The 22408-nt window shown below is 42.8% G+C and overlaps 1 protein-coding gene across 3 annotated transcripts in view; it reads left to right on the top strand.

Annotated features, from left to right (window-relative positions):
• The window catches only part of LOC127624221 (metabotropic glutamate receptor 1-like), a 40941-nt gene extending 20246 nt beyond the window's left edge, over window positions 1–20695 (top strand). For 2 of the 3 annotated variants that reach the window (XM_052098943.1, XM_052098944.1), the window contains exons 4-9: window positions 4256–4491; window positions 11291–11537; window positions 12430–12601; window positions 13581–13707; window positions 16423–17362; window positions 18535–20695. In XM_052098943.1, the coding sequence (XP_051954903.1) occupies window positions 4256–4491; window positions 11291–11537; window positions 12430–12601; window positions 13581–13707; window positions 16423–17362; window positions 18535–19276 (2464 nt within the window). In that variant the 3' untranslated portion in view covers window positions 19277–20695. The remainder of the gene's footprint in view (window positions 1–4255; window positions 4492–11290; window positions 11538–12429; window positions 12602–13580; window positions 13708–16422; window positions 17363–18534) is intronic. The other variant, XM_052098945.1, reaches the window with a different exon arrangement.
• Window positions 20696–22408: the final 1713 nt, after the last annotated feature.

Genomic DNA, 22408 nt, shown 5'->3' with positions numbered 1-22408 from the left:
AAAGAGCCCACTCTGAGTATTGTGATTTTCTGGTTCCTAGATGTTAAATTTTTTTTTGCCTGTTTTATCATCTGCCAGGTGAAAATTGTTAGTCCTGTTTCTTAGAAGAGTAACACTGTGAAAGTAATCTCCTCAAAAAGTCATATGTTTTGCGGTATCATACTGTACATGTGTTGCACAAATGGTGCGGGTGAGTTAAAATAATGTGAGAACTTAAGTGCATGTTTTAAGCTCTAAATAACAACTGTTCTAATTTTTGGGTGAACTATTCCTTTAACCTTTGAACGTGCACCAATGTGAATGAGTTTCTCTCATGCACTCATAAATGTGTAACAGATGTCAAGATTTGCAATGACAAATAACATACAGCACACAAATTGCATGGACTGCTTATATAATACCATTGACTCTGAGTCCTTTTATAAGGTTTAACGTAAAGCATTATCCACTGCCATAGTATTTTGAAAAGACAGACTGATATATTTGTAAGGTCCTCCTTTTGTGCTCTGCAAAAATGGGTCATACAGATTTATCATTAAATTATTTGGTGTACTATTCCTTTAATTCCTATGGTTGGGGGTTTATAACAAACTTAATTTTGAGCAATAAAAATGACAATAATTTGCCTAATAAACTAATAGAAATAAAATGTTAAAATTGTTATTGTCATTCATTATCTCAACTTTCCTCGTAGAACTTGAGGGCCCCTTACAAGCCCAAGTTTTATTAGCATCACACTGCCTCTCAGCTCTGCTCATCCTGTGAGAATATTGCAGGAACTTTATTTGCAAAATCAGCTGTCATCTTGCCATTGTTTTTGAGATGTGTCTCTTCACAGAGAGAAATTAGGAGTCTAATCAATGTGTCACAGTTACCAGACATTTCAGGCAGCCCCGCACATTTGCTGGTGTTGTGTCTGGGTTATGAGTGGAGCAACATGAAGCATTATTAGCGTGGAGTAGATAAGGGGAAATGGAGGTCATAGAGCGAAAGAGTGACTGTTTTCTATGTAATAGACATTGATTGAAACAGGTTTCCAACACATAGCATCTCACTTCAGATTTAGAGGGGAGGAGATACCCACTATCCTTGCACATACATAGTAATTTGTGAGCTCACTTTAAATTCTGTCTTTTCCAGAGCCGTAAACAAATTAGCACCAATCATTGCTAATGTACTGATCTGATTAATTACTTTGCACTTCTTTGTACCCATGGTTTTTATGTTCTAAACTTGCTTAATGTCTACGCTTGAGTGCAGTCTTGTGCTGAGACGAGGGACCATTCTTCAGCAGTTTCAATAGAGATGCGGACCACATTTGTATTTAAGTGGGTCATTTACTCAAAGGTGTGCTTGAACTCTCCAAATAGCTTCTTTCTGTGGTTATTTTCTCCTGGAGTAATGTGGAGAATTGGATTCAGCGTTCTTCAGTGCTCTAAGTACAGCATGATTATCTGTGACCTCCTTGTAGAAGTTATGATCTGTGGATATTGTGGTTTTGTAAGAGGTTTTGCTCTGTGGAAGTAAATCTAATTCTCCGGAAACATATTTTTCTCATTTGCCGTCTCTTTTGAATGTATTAAAGATTTATTAGTCATGAGGGTGAGGAGAGAGTGAGAGGAAGAGAGAGAGGGTGTGTGAATTTGTGAGGTTTAAAAAGATTTTTTGTGTGCATGAGAAGTTCCCACACTTGAATGTAAAATCAGTTTAGTGGAGAACATTAAGGATGGATGTGTAAGAGAAAGAAAAGAGACTGGTGGAGAGAAAAAGAGATATCTGTTTCAGAGAGATGATGGTGCACAAATGTGCAAGAATTGTGTGGTATCTCTTCAAGAAATGTTTTCTACTAAGCGAAGTAAAGGTGGATTGAATCAACATTACCATTATGTTTGCAGGGATGCTGAAGGTTAAAAGGCAGATTCACTAACCAGTTGCGGCACTTTTATGCATGTCATTTCAGTGCAAAAACCTGTGTCTTATTCTCTAACAACCCACAATCTATTTCAAATTAGATTAATCAAATAATGATCGAGAAGAGCATTATAACCTGGCATATATGCAGATGTGTGTGTAGTCAATCAAACTTTGGGCATGTTTATGAGATGATATAGGTGTCTGCGGTGGTCTATGGCATTCCCCGCTATATAGCGCTCAGAATCGTCACACAAGATCAGAATTGCACGTTTTGTGCCATTGACTGATCTGCATGATCGCTTTAGTGAATCAGGTGCTAAACCAGCGCAGACAGCACGTATAAAAAAATGGGTTCTTAGTGAATCTGCCCCACAGTATAACCTTGCTGAAAAGGCCAGCTTAGACAAGTATGAATTTCCATGCTGGTCCGGCTGGTTTATGCTGTTTGGTTCTGATCTACTTGGTTGACCAGCGTGTGTATGCTGTTTCCAGAATAACTGAAAGCTGGAGTCCAGCATCCAAAACACACAACAGAGACGCAATCAGGGTAACCTATTTATGTGTGTTGTCTTGTGTTGGTTGCTCTTCACAAACATACTTCTAGGTCACTATCAAGTCTTTAATGTTCAAACAACTACAGCAAAATTACATTAGAGCAAGGAAAGCCTGCAGGCATCCCAACAGCCCTGTCATTGGAACTGTACATCACCTCCCACAGGACCCAAAAACAAGGTTTAAGAGGTTGATTCTTCAAATTTGTCTTTGTTTTCAAGTTATATCTCCTGTGAATTCAAACCATTTATAAAGAGGCTGACATTGAAATGTTTTAAGTGTGATTGAACATAATTTTGGTGTTTAGGAAGGGAAGATACAGAGATAGACAACATAGGAAGATGCACACACGCAGAGAGAACATAACAAAGGCTTGTAATGTGTGTACGCAAGTGAGAGAAATAGAGGCAGATGAAAGCTGGTGTGGGGAAAGCGAGAGCAGGCGTGATGGGGGCTCCCAGCAGCAGTGCTGCTTGTGAAACACAGAGCCAGGCTGCTTCTAACTGGAGCACCATGAATTAGTAAAGGCTTCTGGATGAGTTCTAATGGCCCTCAGCCTAAGCATGCACTGTCTTACTCAGTCCTCCTGGGAGGATCTAGCAACAGTCAACTATTCAGAGTACACATGCACAATATACTGTATTTGGAGAGGAGAGGAGAGGAGAGATTCCACTTTTCCTAAATTGGAATAGATCAAATGCAGGTGTTAGTGGGGGAGGGCCGTCATGCGTCTGTCACAAACAAATTTATATTTTAACTGTTTACATTTATATTTGAACTGCACACTCATAGAAACTTATTCTGGTCTATTCTAAGCTATATTGTAATTTGATACTAGCTTAATATACAATACTGGCACCTGAGTTAAAATTTTTAATAATATATACTGTATATTGTAATATTATTTATTTTTGTATTCTTTCTTTTTTCTGTCACTGTTTGTGAGTGTGTGTGTGTGTGTGTGTGTGTGTGCGTGCATAAATGCTTTCCCAAAATTTTATGCAAAACAATCATGCCCATAAAGTACTTTCAAATTGAATTCAATGAGAGTAGGAATGGTAAGAGGAAGGGTATGATAGAGTGCAAGGGTATAATGAGAAATAAGGGAAACAATAGCTAGAGGCCTGGGGAAGTAGAGATGAAAATATGTGAAATTTAAGTGGAAAAAAGATGCATGGAAAAGGGAACATGTTCATATTAATCTAAGCAGAGAATTAAGGAAGGGGTTTGCTATAATTAAATCAAAAAGGTCCTGTTCTTCCTATGTTGCCATCACTGCTCTTGTTAGCCTCTACCCCATAAGCACCTCTCTTGCCTCTCTGGAGTCTCAGGATAGTCATACCTGCCTGTCAAAGCAGCACAGTGTCTCTACCTGAACTTTGGCTCATTTATTATTAATGGTAGTAATAAAACTCTGTAGAGCTGCACACTATCAAATCTCTGCTATTTTCTGCTCTACTGTGAGGTGCAAAGCTGTTTAGCTAGATGTATTTTAGGTAAAACCCTCTAAAGGGAATTTAGTCTATTTCACTCTCTGATACCACACGGTGGCACGTAAAGCAGGGAAAAAAGAAAGATGCCATTGGTTGAACCAAAGTTGTTGTGTTGCGGCTAGTTGGGATGCTCAGACAAACCGTTTTGATAGAGCGACATGATGACAGAATTTTCATTTTGGGTGAACTGTTTCTTTAATGAAAGTAGTGTTTACAGGAGGTCTGGATCTTTATGACAGATTTACCTGACATATTAATGTAACATAAAATTTTATATTTTCACTCTTTTTCTGAAGTGATGGCTGGGCAGACCGTGATGAGGTGGTAGAAGGTTATGAGCAGGAAGCAGACGGTGGGATCACGATGAAGCTCCAAACTGAGGAAGTGCAGTCATTTAATGACTACTTTCTGAAGCTGAGTTTGGACACTAATACAAGGAACCCGTGGTTTGCTGAGTTCTGGCAGTACCGCTTCCAGTGCCGCATTCCTGGGCATCCTCAAGAGAACTATAACTACCTGAAGGTCTGCACAGGTAAACATAGAACCAAAGTCATTCAAAGCAGTGAGCCAAACTGTACAGAAAAAATGAATACACAAGATATCAGTAGCTTTTTACAGTATATACATTTGAAATAATTAAGTTTAGGAGAACACGTTATTTTGTATATAATATGTTCATTCTTATCTAATTATAAATGTCAGTTTGTCATTCAATGCAAATAGATTATTTTGCATGCGTGAAATATGTCTGCTTTAATTAATGCATTTTTAAGGAAACATTTAATTTGCATGATGCCATTTTACTGAATGATGTTGTCACGAACCCCGCTCCCTCGCTCCACCCCCTCGAGCTTCCACGCTCGTTCCGCCCCCTCGAGCTCGCACGCTCGTTTTGCTCCCTCGATCTCGCACGCTCGTTTTGCTCCTACGAGCTCTCATGCTCGTTAGCAGGTCTCCCTCCTCGGGCTCGCATGCCCGCTCTCCTATCACCAGTATTAGTTTCACCCGCAATCGTCCCAATCACTAGATCATTAGTTTCACCTGTACTCGTCTTATCACCCCTTTATTCGTTACACCTGCACCGCTCGTTAGTTCCCCTATTTATATCACAGCACATTCGTTTCACGCCCGCTGGTTATTGTATTTAGTTTCCCGTGTCTTTGCCCCCCGCTAGTCTCGTCTAGTTTTGAACTCCTCTTGTTCTCCTCTTAGCTTGCCAGCTCCCCTTGTTCCCCTGTCTTTTGCTCCCCACTAATCCCGTCTAGTTACTCTGATCCTGTTTCCCGGCTTCGACCCCCCCCCACTCTCGTTGACCACTCTCTCCCGGATTTGCCCCTTTACTCCACTTTGATTCCCCGGCTTTTGACCCTACGCTTCCCTCGACAACTCTTCTCTGGATTTACCCTGTTTGTACTTTTGCCTGCACTGCTATTAATAAAAGCAGTTTCCTCCGACATTGTGACTGTCTCATCTTGTGTGTGTGTGTGCGGGTTACAAAATAACCAACCTCACCACAGAGAGTCACAATGAGCCATGCGGAGGATTCGCGCAGCTCACTAGAGCGGAGATGCACGTCACATTCGGCGTGAGGAGCTACAGTTTGGAGGCAGGACCAAGCGCTCGTGGCCCAGGGGCAGCAGGTATGTTCTTTGTCTGATTTATGTCACCCTGTTTCACCTGTGTCTGCCCCTGAGCCCGTTTATGCCTCCAGTGCATTTCTGAGCGCCGTGAGCCTTCAACCCCCGAGAGGTTTGATGGCTCTTCGGGCGCTTGCCAAGAGTTTTTCGTGCAAGGCAGCGGTGGTGTAACGCATAACCCTGTCCTTGACATTATGTAGCCAGCGGCCCGACTCTTGGTTTTGCGCCAGGGGAGCCAACCCTTGGAGGCTTATATTATGGATTTTTGTGCCCTGGCCAACCAGGTGAATTTTGATGAGGTGGCTCTGAAAGACATTTTTCAATTTGGACTGAATGAGCCAGCCTCATCATTCATGCCTGGTGGTCGCTGCTCTCTCAACCTGGCTCAGTTTATTGACCTCGCCCTACTGTACGCTGGTTCCTCGTTTACTGTGGGGGAGGCAGAAACTGAACCAGCGTTCCATACCACGGCCCCCGTCTCGAAGCCTACCACGGCCCCCGTCTCGAAGCCTACCACGGCCCCCGTCTCGAAGCCTACCACGGCCCCAGTCTCGAAGCCTACCACGGCCCCAGTCTCGAAGCCTACCACGGCCCCCGTCTCGAAGCCTACCACGGCCCCGTCTCGAAGCCTACCACGGCCCCCGTCTCGAAGCCTACCACGGCCCCCGTCTCGAAGCCTACCACGGCCCTAGTCCCGAAGCCTTACACGGCCCTAATCCCGAAGCCTGACACGGCCCTAGTCCCGAAGCCTTACACGGCCCTAGCCCCGAAGCCTTACACGGCCCTAGCCCTGAAGCCTGACACGGCCCCAGCCTCGAAGCCTGACACGGCCCCAGTCCCGAGGCCTGTCACGGCCCCAGTCCCGAAGCCTGTCACGGCCCCAGTCCCGAAGCCTGTCACGGCCCTAGTCCCGAAGCCTGTCACGGCCAGCGCCCGTGCCCGCCACGGCCAACGAGCCAGCGCCCATGTCTGCCACGGTCAGCGAGCCAGCGCCTGTAGCCTCGACCGCCCCAGAGCCAGCACCTGTAGCCTCGACCGTCCCCATGGCCACATCCCCTATTGGCCGAAGACGTCCGAGAAGGAAGAGGGCCCCTTCTCCCCAGTCTCGTCTTGTGATCAAGACCGCAGAGGTTCCCTCAGAGTCTTCCACGACTCTGCCGGGCTCTGCTCCGCCCCCAGAGTCTTCCACGACTCTGCCGACCTCTGCTCCGCCCTCAGAGTCTTCCACGACTCTGCCAGCCTCTGCTCCGCCCTAAGAGTCTTCCACGGCTCTGCCAGCCTCTGCTCGCCCCTCAGAGCCCTCGCGGCCTCCGCCTCACGAGCCTCCCAAGGCTCCTCCTCCCAAGCCTCCCAGGGCTCCTCCTCTCGAGCCTCCCAGGGCTCCTCCTCTCGAGCCTCCTAGGGCTCCGTCCCTCGAGTCTTTCATGGCTCCACCCCTCAAGCCTCTCACGGCTTCGCCTCTCGATTCTCTCAGGGCTCCTCCCCCTCTCAAGCCTCTCAGGGCTTCCCCTCTCGAGTCTTTCAGGGCTCCTCCTCCCCTCGAGCCTCTCAGGGCTCGGCCCCTCGAGTCTTTCATGGCTCCACCCCTCAAGCCTCTCACGGCTTCGTCTCTCGAGTCTCTCAGGGATCCTCCTCCTCTCGAGCCTCTCAGGGCTCCGCCCCCAAGCCTCTCGAGCCTTCCAGGACTCTGCCACTAGAGCCTCCTACGGCTCCACCTCCCGAGCCTCTCACGGCTCTGCTCCCAAAGACTCCAGAGCTTTCTATGGCTCCGCCTCTCGAGCCTCCTACGGCTCCGCCTCTCGGGCCTCCTACGGCTCTACCCCCCGAGACTAGAGAGCCTGCCAGGTCGTCGCCTCGGGGACCTCCCACGGCGCCACCTCCCTTGGCTCCACCTCCAGAGCCTTCCAGGCCTACCTCGCTAGAGCCTCCCATGGCACCACCGTCATTGGCTCCACCTCCTGAGCCTTCCAGGCCTTCGCCCCTAAAGCCTCCTTCGGCTCCACCTCCAGAGCCTTCCAGGCCTCCACCTACAGAGCCTTCCAGGCCTTCGCTCCTAAAGCCTCCTTCGGCTCCACCTCCAGAGCCTTCCAGGCCTTCGCTCCTAAAGCCTCCTTCGGCTCCACCTCCAGAGCCTTCCAGGCCTTTGCCCCTAAAGCCTCCTTCGGCTCCACCTCCAGAGCCTTCCAGAACCCCACCTCCAGAGCCGCCTACAGTGCCGCCTCTGACGGCACCGCCTTTCACGGCTCAGCCCGGACTTCCTGACCCCCTTCCTGTCCTGTGGCCTCTTCCCTGGCCTCCGGACCCTATTCCTGTCCGGTGGTCACCTTCCAGACCCCCGGACCCAGTCCCTGTCCTCCAGTCGCCTTCCAGACCCCCTGACCCAGTCTCTGCCCTTTGGATGCCCCCTAGATCTCCCGACCACCCGCCTGTCCGCTATGTTCCCCCTGACCTTGCCTTGAAACTGCCCATTGACCCCATGGAGTGTCTCATTTCCCTCTGTGCCCCTTGGACTGCCCTCAATTTTGTTTGTGTGTTTTGTGTGTTTTGTGGGTTGTCTGTTCAGGGTTTTTTGTTTGTTGGGATCATCCAGCACCACTTCCCAGAGGTCGCGCTCCTCGCAACAGAGCACGGCCGTCAGGAGCCGTCCGTTTTAGAGGGGGGAGTACTGTCACGAACCCCGCTCCCTCGCTCCGCCCCCTCGAGCTTCCATGCTCGTTCCGCCCCCTCGAGCTCGCACGCTCGTTTTGCTCCCTCGAGCTCGCATGCTCGTTTTGCTCCCTCGAGCTCGCACGCTCGTTTTGCTCCCTCGAGCTTCCACGCTCGTTTTGCTCCTACGAGCTCTCATGCTCGTTAGCAGGTCTCCCTCCTCGGGCTCGCATGCCCGCTCTCCTATCACCAGTATTAGTTTCACCCGCACTCGTCCCAATCACTAGATCATTAGTTTCACCTGTACTCGTCTTATCACCCCTTTATTCGTTACACCTGCACCGCTCGTTAGTTCCCCTATTTATATCACAGCACATTCGTTTCACGCCCGTTGGTTATTGTATTTAGTTTCCCGTGTCTTTGCCCCCCGCTAGTCTCGTCTAGTTTTGAACTCCTCTTGTCCTCCTCTTAGCTTGCCAGCTCCCTTTGTTCCCCTGTCTTTTGCTCCCCACTAGTCCCGTCTAGTTACTCTGATCCTGTTTCCCGGCTTCGACCCCCCCACTCTCGTTGACCACTCTCTCCCGGATTTGCCCCTTTACTCCACTTTGATTCCCCGGCTTTTGACCCTACGCTTCCCTCGACAACTCTTCTCTGGATTTACCCTGTTTGTACTTTTGCCTGCACTGCTATTAATAAAAGCAGTTTCCTCCGACATTGTGACTGTCTCATCTTGTGTGTGTGTGTGCGGGTTACAGATGTATAACTGTATATTTCCCTCCATTTTTTCACGTAATTATCCTCTGGTCGGTGCTTTAAAAGGTGACATAGGTAAACTGAGCATTGCCCCTTCCATCCTTGTGCTTTTTCAATAATTGTTCATATTGCCTGTCACACAGAGTAGGATTTATAAATGATTTGCTTTTGTAAAGCATGAAAAACACATGATGCTGCTTCTGCTACTGTTTATATTTTTACCAATTTCATGAAGCGTGTCTTAAAAAATAATCAGATTTACTAAACACTTAGAACAAATACTGTTTAATTATAATGCAATTTTATCAATGCAACCTAAATATCTGAGACTTTGTAGTCATGTGAATTAGATTTTGATTGTTTATTAAGTGACAAAAAGCTTATAGTTTCTTATTGTTCTCTTCTTCTGAAAGACCCTCATGTAGGTAAGTGAGAGTTGATGGGAAACTAAATGGTGTGATGATACCTGCACTGAAAATCACTTCACTATGGCAACAGACAGCAAAATGGGTTTGACTGTGTTTGGCTTCTTTGATTGGCAGAGCTATTCTCAGTTGTCAATGAAAAAGCATAGATGTACAATTCAGAGAGATGTCACATGCAAGTTAGATGTGTAACCACAAGAGACAGTAAAGATGGGACATAAAACTGTCACAGAAAAACCCCCGAAATTGAACAAACTTAATTATTAGTTTCATTAGTATCATTAAGAAATGCTAATAAAACAGAAACCCATTACCACTGTTGGGGGTAACATGATAATAGTAATGTGCGTTGCGTAATCAGATTTCTTTTTCAATAACGAGTAAATAAACGCAATATTTTTATTTTTAGACCATTATATCTGAGTTACTTTACAAATAAAGTAACATGTTGCTTTTGTACACCTCTACTGTCCCAGTATTGCGGGAAATCAGGAGTAAAATTGTGCTAACTTCGGGGAGGAGATGGACATTGAATTTCTATTGAGTGTGAGGACTAGCAGATAGAGAGACTTCTACAGAGACTAGCAGATAGAGATGAGTACTTCTATTTAAATAAGAAATTGGAACACCCAACCAAGAGGATCCAGCACACAACAGTCAATGGATGTAGAAAGGAAGTCCCGCCTTGCAGGTAAAAGAGCCAATCACCTTTTAGATCACCTGTCAATCAACTCGCTAACGTGCATGCGCATTTCTTGTTTTCTGATCGGCCCAAAAGTGCGTCAGCCCACCGGGAAAATGCCCGGTATGACAGATTACCAGTCCAGCCCTGCTGACCATGCCCTTGGAAAGGCATCAGGTTGATATCGATCATAAAATTAAGTCATTTTCATGAGCTGCATCCGTAGAAGATTTCAAATTAGCCTTAAAGTCAGGCAAAGTCAGACAGTGCGCATGAGGGGCCTGCCAAAGCGAAATATCAGTCCACCTATTCTGTGCTTCATGCAGGATAGGCTTGGTGGCACTGAGAGCACAAGAGAAGCTTGTTGCACAAGGACAAATATGCCCTTTCACAGAGTGTGTGTGAAGTCATTTGAATGTGTAAAAAAACAGACACAGTGATCACAGTGTTTTGAGGTACCACCCTGTCTGCATGTGTGTGAGAATGAAGAGTTTGCTTTGTCTATGACGTCTTGAAGTAAGTAAATCAACTGAGCACTATGCAACTTATCATTGAGTAGCACAAGAAACTGCATTGAAAGAATAAGAATGAATAAGAATCTAATTAATTTATAATTTTATTTTTAAATTGTTCTAACTGAGGTTTCTTTTTCTTGCCTCTGATCTATCTTGAATGCATTTGTAGTATTGAAATTGCTTTTCCATGGGCAGGCTCATGAATTTTGCTTTTGAATACCAAGCGTACAGTGGCTTGCCAGTGCTATGTTATGAAACTCAGTGAAAGCATGTAGTTTGCCAGCAGCACAGCAGCACTCTCCTTTATTCAATTTTTCATAGTGTTAAAATGTCATATTTGAATAAAAGGGGCATAAAATAAGATTATATATAAATTAAATATAATCTAAAATGAATACAAAGTGACATTCTGCCTCTGGTCACTCGATAGCAATCAAAGACTTGTAATAATATTGGTCTATGTTTTGATAAAGCGAGTTAGCAGCCTCTAGCTTAATAATGTTCTACTTAATAATGCTGTATAATTAATTCAGTGTCCAAATTATTTTCAGCTAAATCGCTATGAAATTCAACTAATAAACAAACATGAATGGATTGATAGAGGCAGGGTGTCACTAATTAGACTGCCATAATTACCTATTGCTCAAATATTTTTTAAATATCTCCCTGACAGGAAATGAGAGTTTGAAAGACAACTACGTCCAGGACAGCAAGATGGGGTTTGTGATCAATGCAATTTATGCGATGGCTTACGGCCTTCATGATATGCACAGAGAAATGTGCCCAAACCATCCTGGCCTGTGTGAGGCAATGGATCCCATTGATGGCAGTAAGCTGCTGGACTATATACTCAAGACCTCCTTCACTGGTGTGTCTGGCGAGGAAGTCTACTTTGATGAAAACGGAGACTCACCTGGCAGGTAAACATTAAGAATAATACTATGAAGTTTAGCACATGCTTTCATCCAAAGCAAATTACAAATGAGAAATACAACACAAGGATTCAATAAGGCAGCTATGACAATAAGTGCTGCAAAATAATGTGAAGTACAGGTAAGAGCAGAGGTAAAAGTGAGAGAAAGTGAAACAACAGACTGTGTTCAACACTAGGGCTCACTGAAGCCAGGCCAATGAGTTGTGCTGCATGCTCAGATTGGACGAGTCTGATCTTCTTGAAGACTTCATGTTCATGCAGATTGTCAAAAGTTTAATGAGAATATTACAACTAATACCTAAATGGCAGTTATGTGAATGCCTATTCCATTGGAAAACCATTTAGCATGCATCCTCATAGGTTAGATTGGTGCCCTAGCCTACACATGCATAGAGGTGAGTATCGGATGGTTTGGAGTGGAACAGATTGCCTGTCTCAAGGAGATGCCCCAGTCCTCTCTACTCCAATAGCCAGGTGCGGTCAGCTGCTGTCACCCTGGCTATCATGAAAACAAGATGACAGCGCTACTGCTGCCAAAGCTGCCATTGCCTTGTGCACATGTGTGTGTTTGTTTGTGTGTCTTTGTGGCACCTTCCACTCATCTGTAAGCCAGGGAGTGTCATTAGTATGGATGAGTGGACTGAGCACTCAGGACGTTGTGCATTCATATCCTGGGTGGAGGATCCAAAGTTGAGAGACTTGTATGTGTAAACATGGTAAAAGTGTGAACTCTGCCACTTGCTAGTCCCAATAGTTCAACAGTGCAAAACTACAGACGATATGTTTATTATACGTAGATCACTTACTTTTTTTCCGTTGCTTCGTCATAATTGTCTCTATCTCTCTCTCCTTCTGCCTGACTCTTTCTTCTGTCTAAGGTATGATATTATGAATCTGCAGTATGTGGATGAGCTGGGCCGCTATGACTACATTAATGTGGGATCATGGCATGAAGGTCTCCTGAGCATCAGTGATTATAAACTCATGACGAACCGCACTGAGATGGTCCGTTCTGTCTGCAGTGAACCATGCTCCAAGGGACAGATAAAGGTGTGTATAAGGCATAAGCATGTATGCATGTTTTGCTTAATAAATTACTCTCCATTCATCCAGATGAAAAAAAAAAACAGGTTCCCAGTTTAATCAAATAAACCAATTAGTTCTCAACTGCTTTTCCTTAAGGACACAGATTTTACATTGGCAACCCAACACAGTATCAAAATGTAAACAAAAATGCCCTTTAAATCAAACATCAAAATTGATTTACCAGCCTGGCATGTGGAACAAGCATTGGGCCAAATATTGTATTAGTATTAGCCATGTTAGCAAGTGACAGATGATTTTCCACCAAAATCCCATAAAGTATGCAGTCTTTTGGCCTTTGAGGTCACCAATTTAAGATATGGGACACTGCAAAAAATATATTTTCTTAATGAGTATTTTTGTCTTTTTTTCAGTAAAAATATCTTAATATTCTTAAAACAAGATATACAGTATTTACTTGACAAGCAAACTTGCATAAGATATTAAGACTTGTTTTCAGAGAACTGACAGAATTTAGTAAAATGTATGCTTAAAACAAGAAACAATTTATTCCAATGGGGGTTAGAAAAATAAACTTGTTTTCTCTTTTAATTACATTTATTTCCCTTACCCCATTAGCATTTATTTTCTTGTTTAAAGCATTAACCTCATTTAATTTAGTTACATTTCTCTGAAAACGAGATAAAATATCTTATGCCATTTTGCTTGTCAAGTAATTTATCTTGTTTTAAGAATGTTTAGATATTTTTACTAATTTAGAAATGTATTTATTTACTGTGAAGTGTTTTATATTACCTTTTTAAAAGTTGATATATCTATCTATTTTTCTATCATGTCTATGCACAAATATACAGTATGTTTGTATTTGATTATATTTGCATTTAGCTTTGTCTGTGACACTGAGACCTGCGACCCAGAACTTGAGAACCATTGAAATATAGTATCAGGCCTCAATGAAAGAGTTCTGGGTGTTTTCTTTTTGTAGGTGATCCGTAAAGGGGAAGTGAGTTGCTGCTGGATCTGCACTACATGTAAAGAAAATGAATATGTTCAGGATGAGTTCACCTGCAGAGCTTGTGAACTGGGCTGGTGGCCTGATGACGAACTGGCAAGTAAGAGACGTTGTCTGCATTTTATTCATCCATCTATCCCCCAGTTGTCCACACACCTATTAAAGTATCTTTTCATTCAAACACTTTTCCATTGAGAATTGCTCCTACTCCTACTGAGTAAAATATACTTGCCGTATTTTGGTAACGTTTGCATTTTAGATTCTGTTCAGGCCTTATCTCCTCCCGGCTCTATCAATTCTCACTATGCCCTTCCCTTCCACCTCACCCAACACTTTCTCTCCCTCACTCTCTCTCTCTCTGGCCTGTACACTGCGCATTGTTTTGACAGCTCTATGCAGCAGTGAGCAGAGCTGGATATCGGTGAGGTTGGAATCCCATTAGTACCCAGCAGTCGTGTGTCAGTTTCACCACGGAACTTGAGCAGCAACAGGGAATTCTGATTACCACTGAGACAGACTGATCTGAGATAGTGAAAAGCTCTGTCATACTGAATGAGAGACATGTGTCACTTCAGAATATAAGGAGAGAAATGCACATAGGAAAAGACATAAAAAGTGTTGCATATCAAGCTCAAAGCTATGTAAAGAAATCAAAACTCACATAAATGAACCACACAATCATGAAATGGTACAGTCTTTTTTATGTGTAATGTATCACTAATATATGCAATCAAATACATGCAAATGCAATCAAATTATAGTTATGTGGCTTTTAGACCATTTGTGTTTGCTACAAGTTCTTCTATATGCTAGTGTACTCCTTCACATTAAGCAGATATATACATGTTTAAACTTAAAGCTAGACTATGTCACTTTTGGCCCTCTAGCTGTTAAAGCATAGAACTGTAAGTTACTTGCGGAGGAACACAGTTTTGGTTATTATGTGAGCTGGGCTTTGGCTCTGCTCTTCTTTGCGGATGAATCTGACGTTTTGAGGAGAACCGGTGTAACCATGATCAACTTATCAGAGCGAATGTCACTAACCACAACAAAACTCAACATCCCCCCCCCCCTCCTCTTATTAAATAAATAAATAACGAAATGAAGAAAAAGAAAGATATCAGAAAAATAGCTCTTATTAGCAGGTAAGTAGCATATTGTCCACTGTTGCTTTGACTTATTGAAAACAATTATTTCAAAATAAATAATGTTACAAAAGTTTAGGCAATGATGACATTAGACATAACAATTTCTATTCATACCAGATAAAGTGAAATGGTGGAAACAATTATAACTAAGCTAGCAGGCAAATAGACTAAGGTAGTAACTGGTTTATAGATTGCGTTGTTACCAGCATAAATTAAATCAAGCACTGCTGTACCACAATCCATAGCAAAATGCCCCATTAGAGTGGCTGACGATATCTAATGAATTACTGTACTTAGACAGCTTCCTGGTTCTCTATCGGTCTAATACCTGTCTATCCTGTCCAATACCTATCTTACCTGTCGAGCAAGAAAAACTTAATCTCTGGGTCAGTTTTAAATCCTTTTAGATTTCTGAGTTGTCACCACCTCTGAAAAGCCAAGCCGATGTTGTTTCGCATTTTATTATTATGGGCTCTGTCGATTTCCCTTTTTGCTTGCAGACTGTTCTCAGTTCAAGGTTTCTTTACTTTGAAAATGGGTGATTCCTCAGACTGGTTGCCATTTTGAATGATCCGTGGTTAATGATGCTCATTTGTTGTGGCAACAAGCTGTCAGCTTCAACTTACCACCACACCTATCACCGCACATTATATATGCACTGTATAGCTGGACCTTGTTTTCTTTATTTATGGACATGACATAATCATGCACGGATGGCTGATGGAAGTATGCAATTTGGCTGACGGAAATATGCAATTTCCTGCCAAATAAGCATACATATTACAAACGTTTTTTAGATTTCTTGGTAAACAAGAATGCTTCATTGTTATTTGGTTATTCCTGCATGTCTCTGTGTTTTTTCCCCTCATGTGTTTCCTTCTGCTGTGGCCAGTGTAATTAACTATGTGATCTATGGGAACGCTGATTCTCACTGCTCACGTGGCAGCACCCTCATATATTCCTCCTCATCTTTGGCTATTTATTCCTCTTCGTTTCTCTGTCTCTTTGTCATATTGTTCCAGTACCTCTGTTATGCTGCCTGCCTGTTTTCTTGTTTTGCTCTGTTTATTATGCTTCTTCCAGTTGGATATACTTCACCCTGTGGATTACATTTTTACTGTCATTTTTGCTGTGGAATATATTACTTCTGCATTCAGTTCACTGCCATCATCAGCCCTGGTGCTCCTATATCCTTCCTGGACATTCCAATCTGCAGCCTGTACCAGTTTTATGAATATTTGCCACTTTCCACCTGCCTGTGTTCATTCAATAAAGAGTGTTAAACTTCCTCTGCGATTGAGTCCTCATCATTACCCAATCCTGAGAACGAATCTTATGTCGTTTTGCTCCTCATGTAAATTTTTGTTTTAAGAATGTTTAAATATTTCTACTCAAAAACATTGTTAATGGTGTAACATGTATAAAGTCTATTGGCTAATAAAAATAAAGGAGCACAAGCCCTTTGATGTCATGCCCAAACTCCCTGTTTCAATAGGAAACACATCAACATAGGCAAGAAAACTGTGCTCATCAAGCGAGAAGCAGATGTTAACTACACCATGCCAGGTTTTACCACATAAACCAAAAGTTCTGTATTTGTTCACCTGTTATTAATTTATTTTCCATTTATATTGACATTTGCCTCCTATTTGTTCCCTTTATTTTAGGATGCAAGCCTCTCCCACTCAGATACCTGGAGTGGAGCTGTGTCGAGTCCATCATCGCAGTGGTGTTCTCCTGCCTCGGTATCCTGGTAACGTTTTTTGTCACCCTTGTATTCATCCAGTACCGTGACACGCCGGTGGTGAAGTCCTCTAGCCGTGAACTCTGCTACATCATCCTGGCGGGTATTTTCCTCGGTTACATTTGCCCCTTCACACTAATTGCACATCCCACTGTGATCTCCTGCTACCTGCAGCGCCTCCTAGTGGGCTTGTCCTCCACCATGTGCTACTCCGCCCTCGTAACCAAGACCAACCGCATTGCCCGCATTCTGGCCGGTAGTAAGAAGAAAATCTGCACACGAAAGCCCCGCTTCATGAGTGCCTGGGCCCAGGTGGTTATTGCCTTTGTTCTGATTAGTCTGCAGCTGGCTGTGGAAGTCACGCTGATCGTGCTGGAACCCCCTGAGCCAGTGAAAAGTTACCCCAGCATCAGGGAGGTCTACCTCATCTGTAACACAAGTAACGTGGGCGTTGTGGCTCCACTGGGTTACAATGGCCTGCTCATCATGAGCTGCACCTACTATGCCTTCAAGACCCGCAATGTGCCCGCCAACTTCAACGAAGCCAAGTACATTGCATTCACCATGTACACCACCTGCATTATATGGCTGGCTTTTGTGCCCATCTACTTTGGCTCCAACTACAAAATTATCACCACCTCCTTTTCGGTCAGTCTCAGCGTTACCGTAGCACTGGGCTGCATGTTCACACCCAAGATGTACATCATCATCGCCAAGCCTGAGCGCAACGTACGCAGTGCCTTTACAACCTCAGACGTGGTTCGTATGCACGTGGGCGACGGGAAGGCCGCTCCCTGCCAAAGCAATAGCATCCTCAACATTTTTCGCAGGAAGAAAAACAACCATACAACCAGCAGCACCAAGTAAGTGTCAACTTCTAAAAAGTTGCAGTGGATTTTGAGTTACATTTCTGAAATTTCAGCTGAATGCACATACAGGCTATGAAATGTATGGAATTTAAATAATAGTGTCTTTCTCAGTAGCACAGCAACAAGTTGGACTGCACCGATAGCGCTGAAAGTGTTCTTTCTAGCATGTGTGTGTATTTCAGTTGTCTCTCCTATGCTAGCTCTCCAATGTTTTTCTACCTGCAGAACAACCAGAGTATGTACAGAGTGTTTTGTTAGAACCAGACACTATACAGTTGTCCTCTCTCTTTGTTGAATCCTCTTCCAAAACGTAACCTAATTTTCATCAAACTACCCATCCACTTAGTCCCTCTCCTCCTCACTCAGTATTAACCCACTTCTCAGTCTCCCTCTTCCCCCATTACAAACCTTCGCCTCCCTCTCTTAACTGAAAATGTAACCCATTTCTCACAGAGGCTGTAGCTCCCATATCCTTTTCCCTTCTAACTTTCATGCAGCTTTCAGTTCATAGGCATCTCTGTCTGCTTAACTTGACAGTGAATGCCATGGTGACCTGAAACTGAAGGGAATTCCAAGAGGCCCTTGTTCATATTGTTCATATTGCATGATGTTCAGTTTGAGCAGAGCAATGTAAAGAATGAGCCATCATGGCTTTCATAATGCTCTGTAAGCAGAACATTATGAGACACGCAATTGGCATGTTTGAGGGAGCTCTTTGTCAGCGACTTCATGAATTAACAATGTTTAGTTATGCATCGTGTGCTAACACTTATCATGAGTTTTATGGCTGATAATTGTAGTAATGTTAAAAGGATTAAAGGGACAGTTCACCCAAACAATGACTTTTAGAATATTAGGCTCAGTCACCATTCACTTTCAGTACATCTTTTTCCATACAATGAAAGTGAATGGTGACTAAGGCTAAAATTCTGCTTAACATCTCCATTATTGTTCCATGAAAGAGAGGAAGTCATACAGTATGGGTATGGAACAACATGAGACAACATTATTTTTATTTTTGGGTTAATAGTCCCTTTAAGTGTTGCTTTATAGAAATAATGACGACATGCCTAATGATAACATTATTTTCATGTTCTTCTTGTCTTTTGTGTTGCATTCTGGCATTTCTTCGTGGGAATAACGTTGGGTCTCTGTTTCATTCATAGTCCTAATGGAAAGTCTGTGTCATGGTCTGAATCAGGTGCCAGACCGCAGGGGAGGGGGTCGAGTGTGTTCCACAGACTGTCTGTGCATGTGAGGAGGCAAGCAGTCGGCCAGAGTCAGACAGCGGTCATACGACCCCTAACTAATGCCTCACAACCCCCCAACCCAGAATATGATGCTGGACTCAACACAGCCTCCAATGGCTCACGCCCTGACGACAAGGCCATCTACAACCTCAATGAGGAGCACGATAGGGGTCAACATCCCCAACAACAACATCAAACAACACAAGAGGAAGGAGTTCTACCTTCTTATTCTCCCACTCACTTAATAGACCACATTAGTGATTGTCCACAGGGGAGGCAAGTGGATACTCTGAGCTCTACAGTTCCTGATTTTGATCAATTTGTAATGGACAAATGCAACAAGTTGAGTCCCACCTATGCTTCATCTGCCAATAAGTTACCTCTTCCCCTGCAGGGGGAGGTGTTCTCTAAGGAGGGATCTGAAATGGAGGCTCTTGACCTCATTCATGGGTTTTTGTGCGATAGTGCTACACAAGAGGAAGAGGAAGGTGTAGAGGAGTTGGCCCAGAGTAAGCTGACACTGCTCACTCCACCCTCTCCATTCAGGGACTCACTGCAGCCAGGGGGCTCCATACCAGGATCCCCTGCCTCTGATAACGACCCTCACTTTTCCCAGAATATGAATTACACCCCCATGCAGAGCTCTTTTACACTGTAAAAGCACATGATCAGGACACGGTACAAATGGCGCTGTTTAATAATCAATCACTCCAGGATATCATTCACTTGCTTACTTGGCTATCTACGACTTCTTAGTCAAAATACAGTATTTCAGAAAGCAAAGAGGTCCATTAAATTAACAAATGGAATGTCTTGTTATGGAATATATTTCTCCAAGGCTGCAATGGCAGCATCTGTTTTCCAAAACGCTGTGGAAATTTGGAGTGCCAAATATTATTGTGTTGCTGTGCCCACAATCTGCTGGCAAATTACATCACAACAGTCCAGGAGTGATAATGCCAGCTTGCTGCTTCACCATTTTACTCTTAGTATTTTTGAACAAAGATGAAACACAGGACATCTCACTTTCTGGGATTTTATATGCTTTTGAACTATGTAGCTGGACTTGATTCTTATATACAATTTAGTTAAAACTGCTAATAATCAATTGTGGAGCCGAGGGACTTTTGGAAGTAGACAGCACAGTGAGATAAGTGCACACAAACAAATATTTGCACACATGTAAATACAGGAAGGGAAAAATAAGGGTGTTAGTTTCGCTCCGCTGATTAACATTTTTAAATAGTTCTCTAACTTTATTTGACTCAAAGTGAAACAAGTAAACCATGCACACACAATACACCAAACTTGGAGTTCCCCAGCTGAGGTATTGCCCAATTTTCTTGTGACACCCAAAGTAGTCAGAGTCAAACGCAAGTTTCAGTTGTTTTGCTTAAAGAGTCAGAGACAAGGATTCTGATTGTAACGTGACATCACTGGTATTGAATACTATTTTAGTGGAGCCAAGGTAAATAAAAAAAAGAGGTTTGTTATTCTTATCAGCTTTATTTTGTCTCATGCGTGAACTCATCCTTGAAAACGGGAGAGACATTTTGCAATCGTTTGTATACTGTTCTGCCATCTATTGTTTTCCACACAGATGGTGTCTTTGTATCTCTGCTATATGTTTCTATGATTAGAATGTGAAATATTTGTAATTTGTAAAAATGTCTTAAAGGGACGTACTGTATATGGTGGCACTGAAGCTGGAGTAATTTTTCAGCAACTTTTACAAATCAAATGATTTCTCTTTTAAATGTTCCGTTTTTTTAATTTTACATATGAGTAGTTGCTTTTAGTGGTAAATTGTAGCATAAACTGCCAATCTTGCATAGGATTATCACATGAATTTGCAACTGTAATTCTTTAAGTTGCACTGGACTATTAGAATGCAACTTTAAAATATATATATATTCTTGAATAACTTAAGTATTGTAATTGTTATAGTGGACTGTAATATTAGGTATTTTAGTGTAAGCTGTCTGAAACAGAATTATTTGTTAAATGTAAAGTAACTGACAGATCACCTGTTTACATAGTCAAATTTATAAATGAGGGAAAAAGCTTCTTTTTTTTTGCCAGGAAAATCATGCTGTAAAATAAATATTTTATATCTAAGACTGTTCTTTTAAGCTTGCTTTTAAGAGCCAATATCTAGCCTGATTACAATGTGTACTAAAGACAGGGGTTGATGCTATTATAATGGATTCAGAGAATGTGTTTTCTTTTCTTTTTTTTTTGGACCAATTTCAAAGAGCCTGGTTTCAATCAAAGTGGTTTAAGACATCACACTCTTACATAGGAATTTTATGCATTCTTATGAGTTGGCTAAAGGGGCGGTCAGTCACACTACAGTTTGCAATCTATTAGCACCCATTTGCATCCTAGCATGGGAGACCAGAAACACAAGCTAATGCGAAGAAATTTCAGACAACGCTGTGTGCCAAAATGCAAGCTAAATATTGAACTCTGAACTATGAATCTGGATGACGGGAGGACACATGACCAATAGAATATCGAAACATCACACAAATGTCCTCTTGGCTCAATTCAAAGGATACAAATTTCAAAGCTGTGTATTTTTATTGGTCCTGGAAAGTGAGTAGACTGTATATTTTAACATTTTCAATATATTATGATTTGTTATTTGTGAAGTGTTATTTACCAAAACCAGAAGCTCTCCTGCGTGACACATCCTGTTCAATTCGTTGTGTGACAAAAATTGCATGCTCAAAGCCTAAAAATGTGTGACTGCACATTAAATTTGATCAAATCGTAGGAGTTGGGTTGTACAAATTTTACAGCAAATTTTACAACAGCCAGTCAGATGACTCTCCTTTATCTCCTTCTAAAATGTGACAACTTTCTTCCATCATACATAACACTCTTTCTGCTTCAAATCATGTTTTGGAACTCTATGGTAAAATTTTGATATGAGGTTTGAGTAAGAGCATAAAATTAAGAACCATGTACACAACATCTGACAAGTGGAACTTTTGCTTACTTCTGCATTACACATCTGGTGATTTGCACATCTACAATTCGTATAAATGCAATTTCCTACAAATAGCCATCTCGGCCGAATTCGTACTTCTCATGAGATCGGTTTAAGATCAAGCATGGAAAAAAACTGGAAAAACACCCCCAGCTAAAACCAGCCAACCCACTAGTACCTCACTTCTGAATGTTGACCTGTCAGTCCTGGTCAGGTGGCTGTTTTTAGAGGGGGTTTGGGCAAATATGAGCTGGTCAGGCTGGGAGACCAGCTGGCCTCCCAGCTTAATCAGCAGAGCACTAACTTGACCAGGAAGGCAGAACAGTTTAAACCAGTTTAAACCAGCTAAGACCAGCCAACCATCAAAGTGTCCTTTTTTTTTTTTAACCCACTTGCAATAGTTAATGACCTTAAAGCAGTGCTCAGTAACTTTTTGTTGTGTCATCTTGGACTTACAGTGACACCACTGGATGTGGATGCAGCATAATTCAAAATCAATAGTTTTCAGTTACAGATAGTATTGTAGAACTTCAGTATCCACAATCTGCCATGATTAACCCAAACTGTCCAATAACAAAACGTGTACTAAGGTAAAGTGAGTATTCATCTGGTCATGTGATTCTAAAATGGCAGCCCCTATGAGGTCGCTCCCTGCCCCATGTAGAATAAAATAGTGTTTATAAGGTTACTGATCATATGACTTAAGTACTCATCTCATGTGAGTGGTCATGATTTCATTAGGGATGGGCAAATTGATACTAAAGTATTGATACTTCCGATACTGATGTGGTATCA

The sequence above is a fragment of the Xyrauchen texanus genome, chromosome 30 (assembly GCF_025860055.1).
Source record: "Xyrauchen texanus isolate HMW12.3.18 chromosome 30, RBS_HiC_50CHRs, whole genome shotgun sequence".
Classification (NCBI taxonomy): Eukaryota; Metazoa; Chordata; class Actinopteri; order Cypriniformes; family Catostomidae; genus Xyrauchen; species Xyrauchen texanus.
This window is presented reverse-complemented; position numbering and strand designations above follow the sequence as displayed.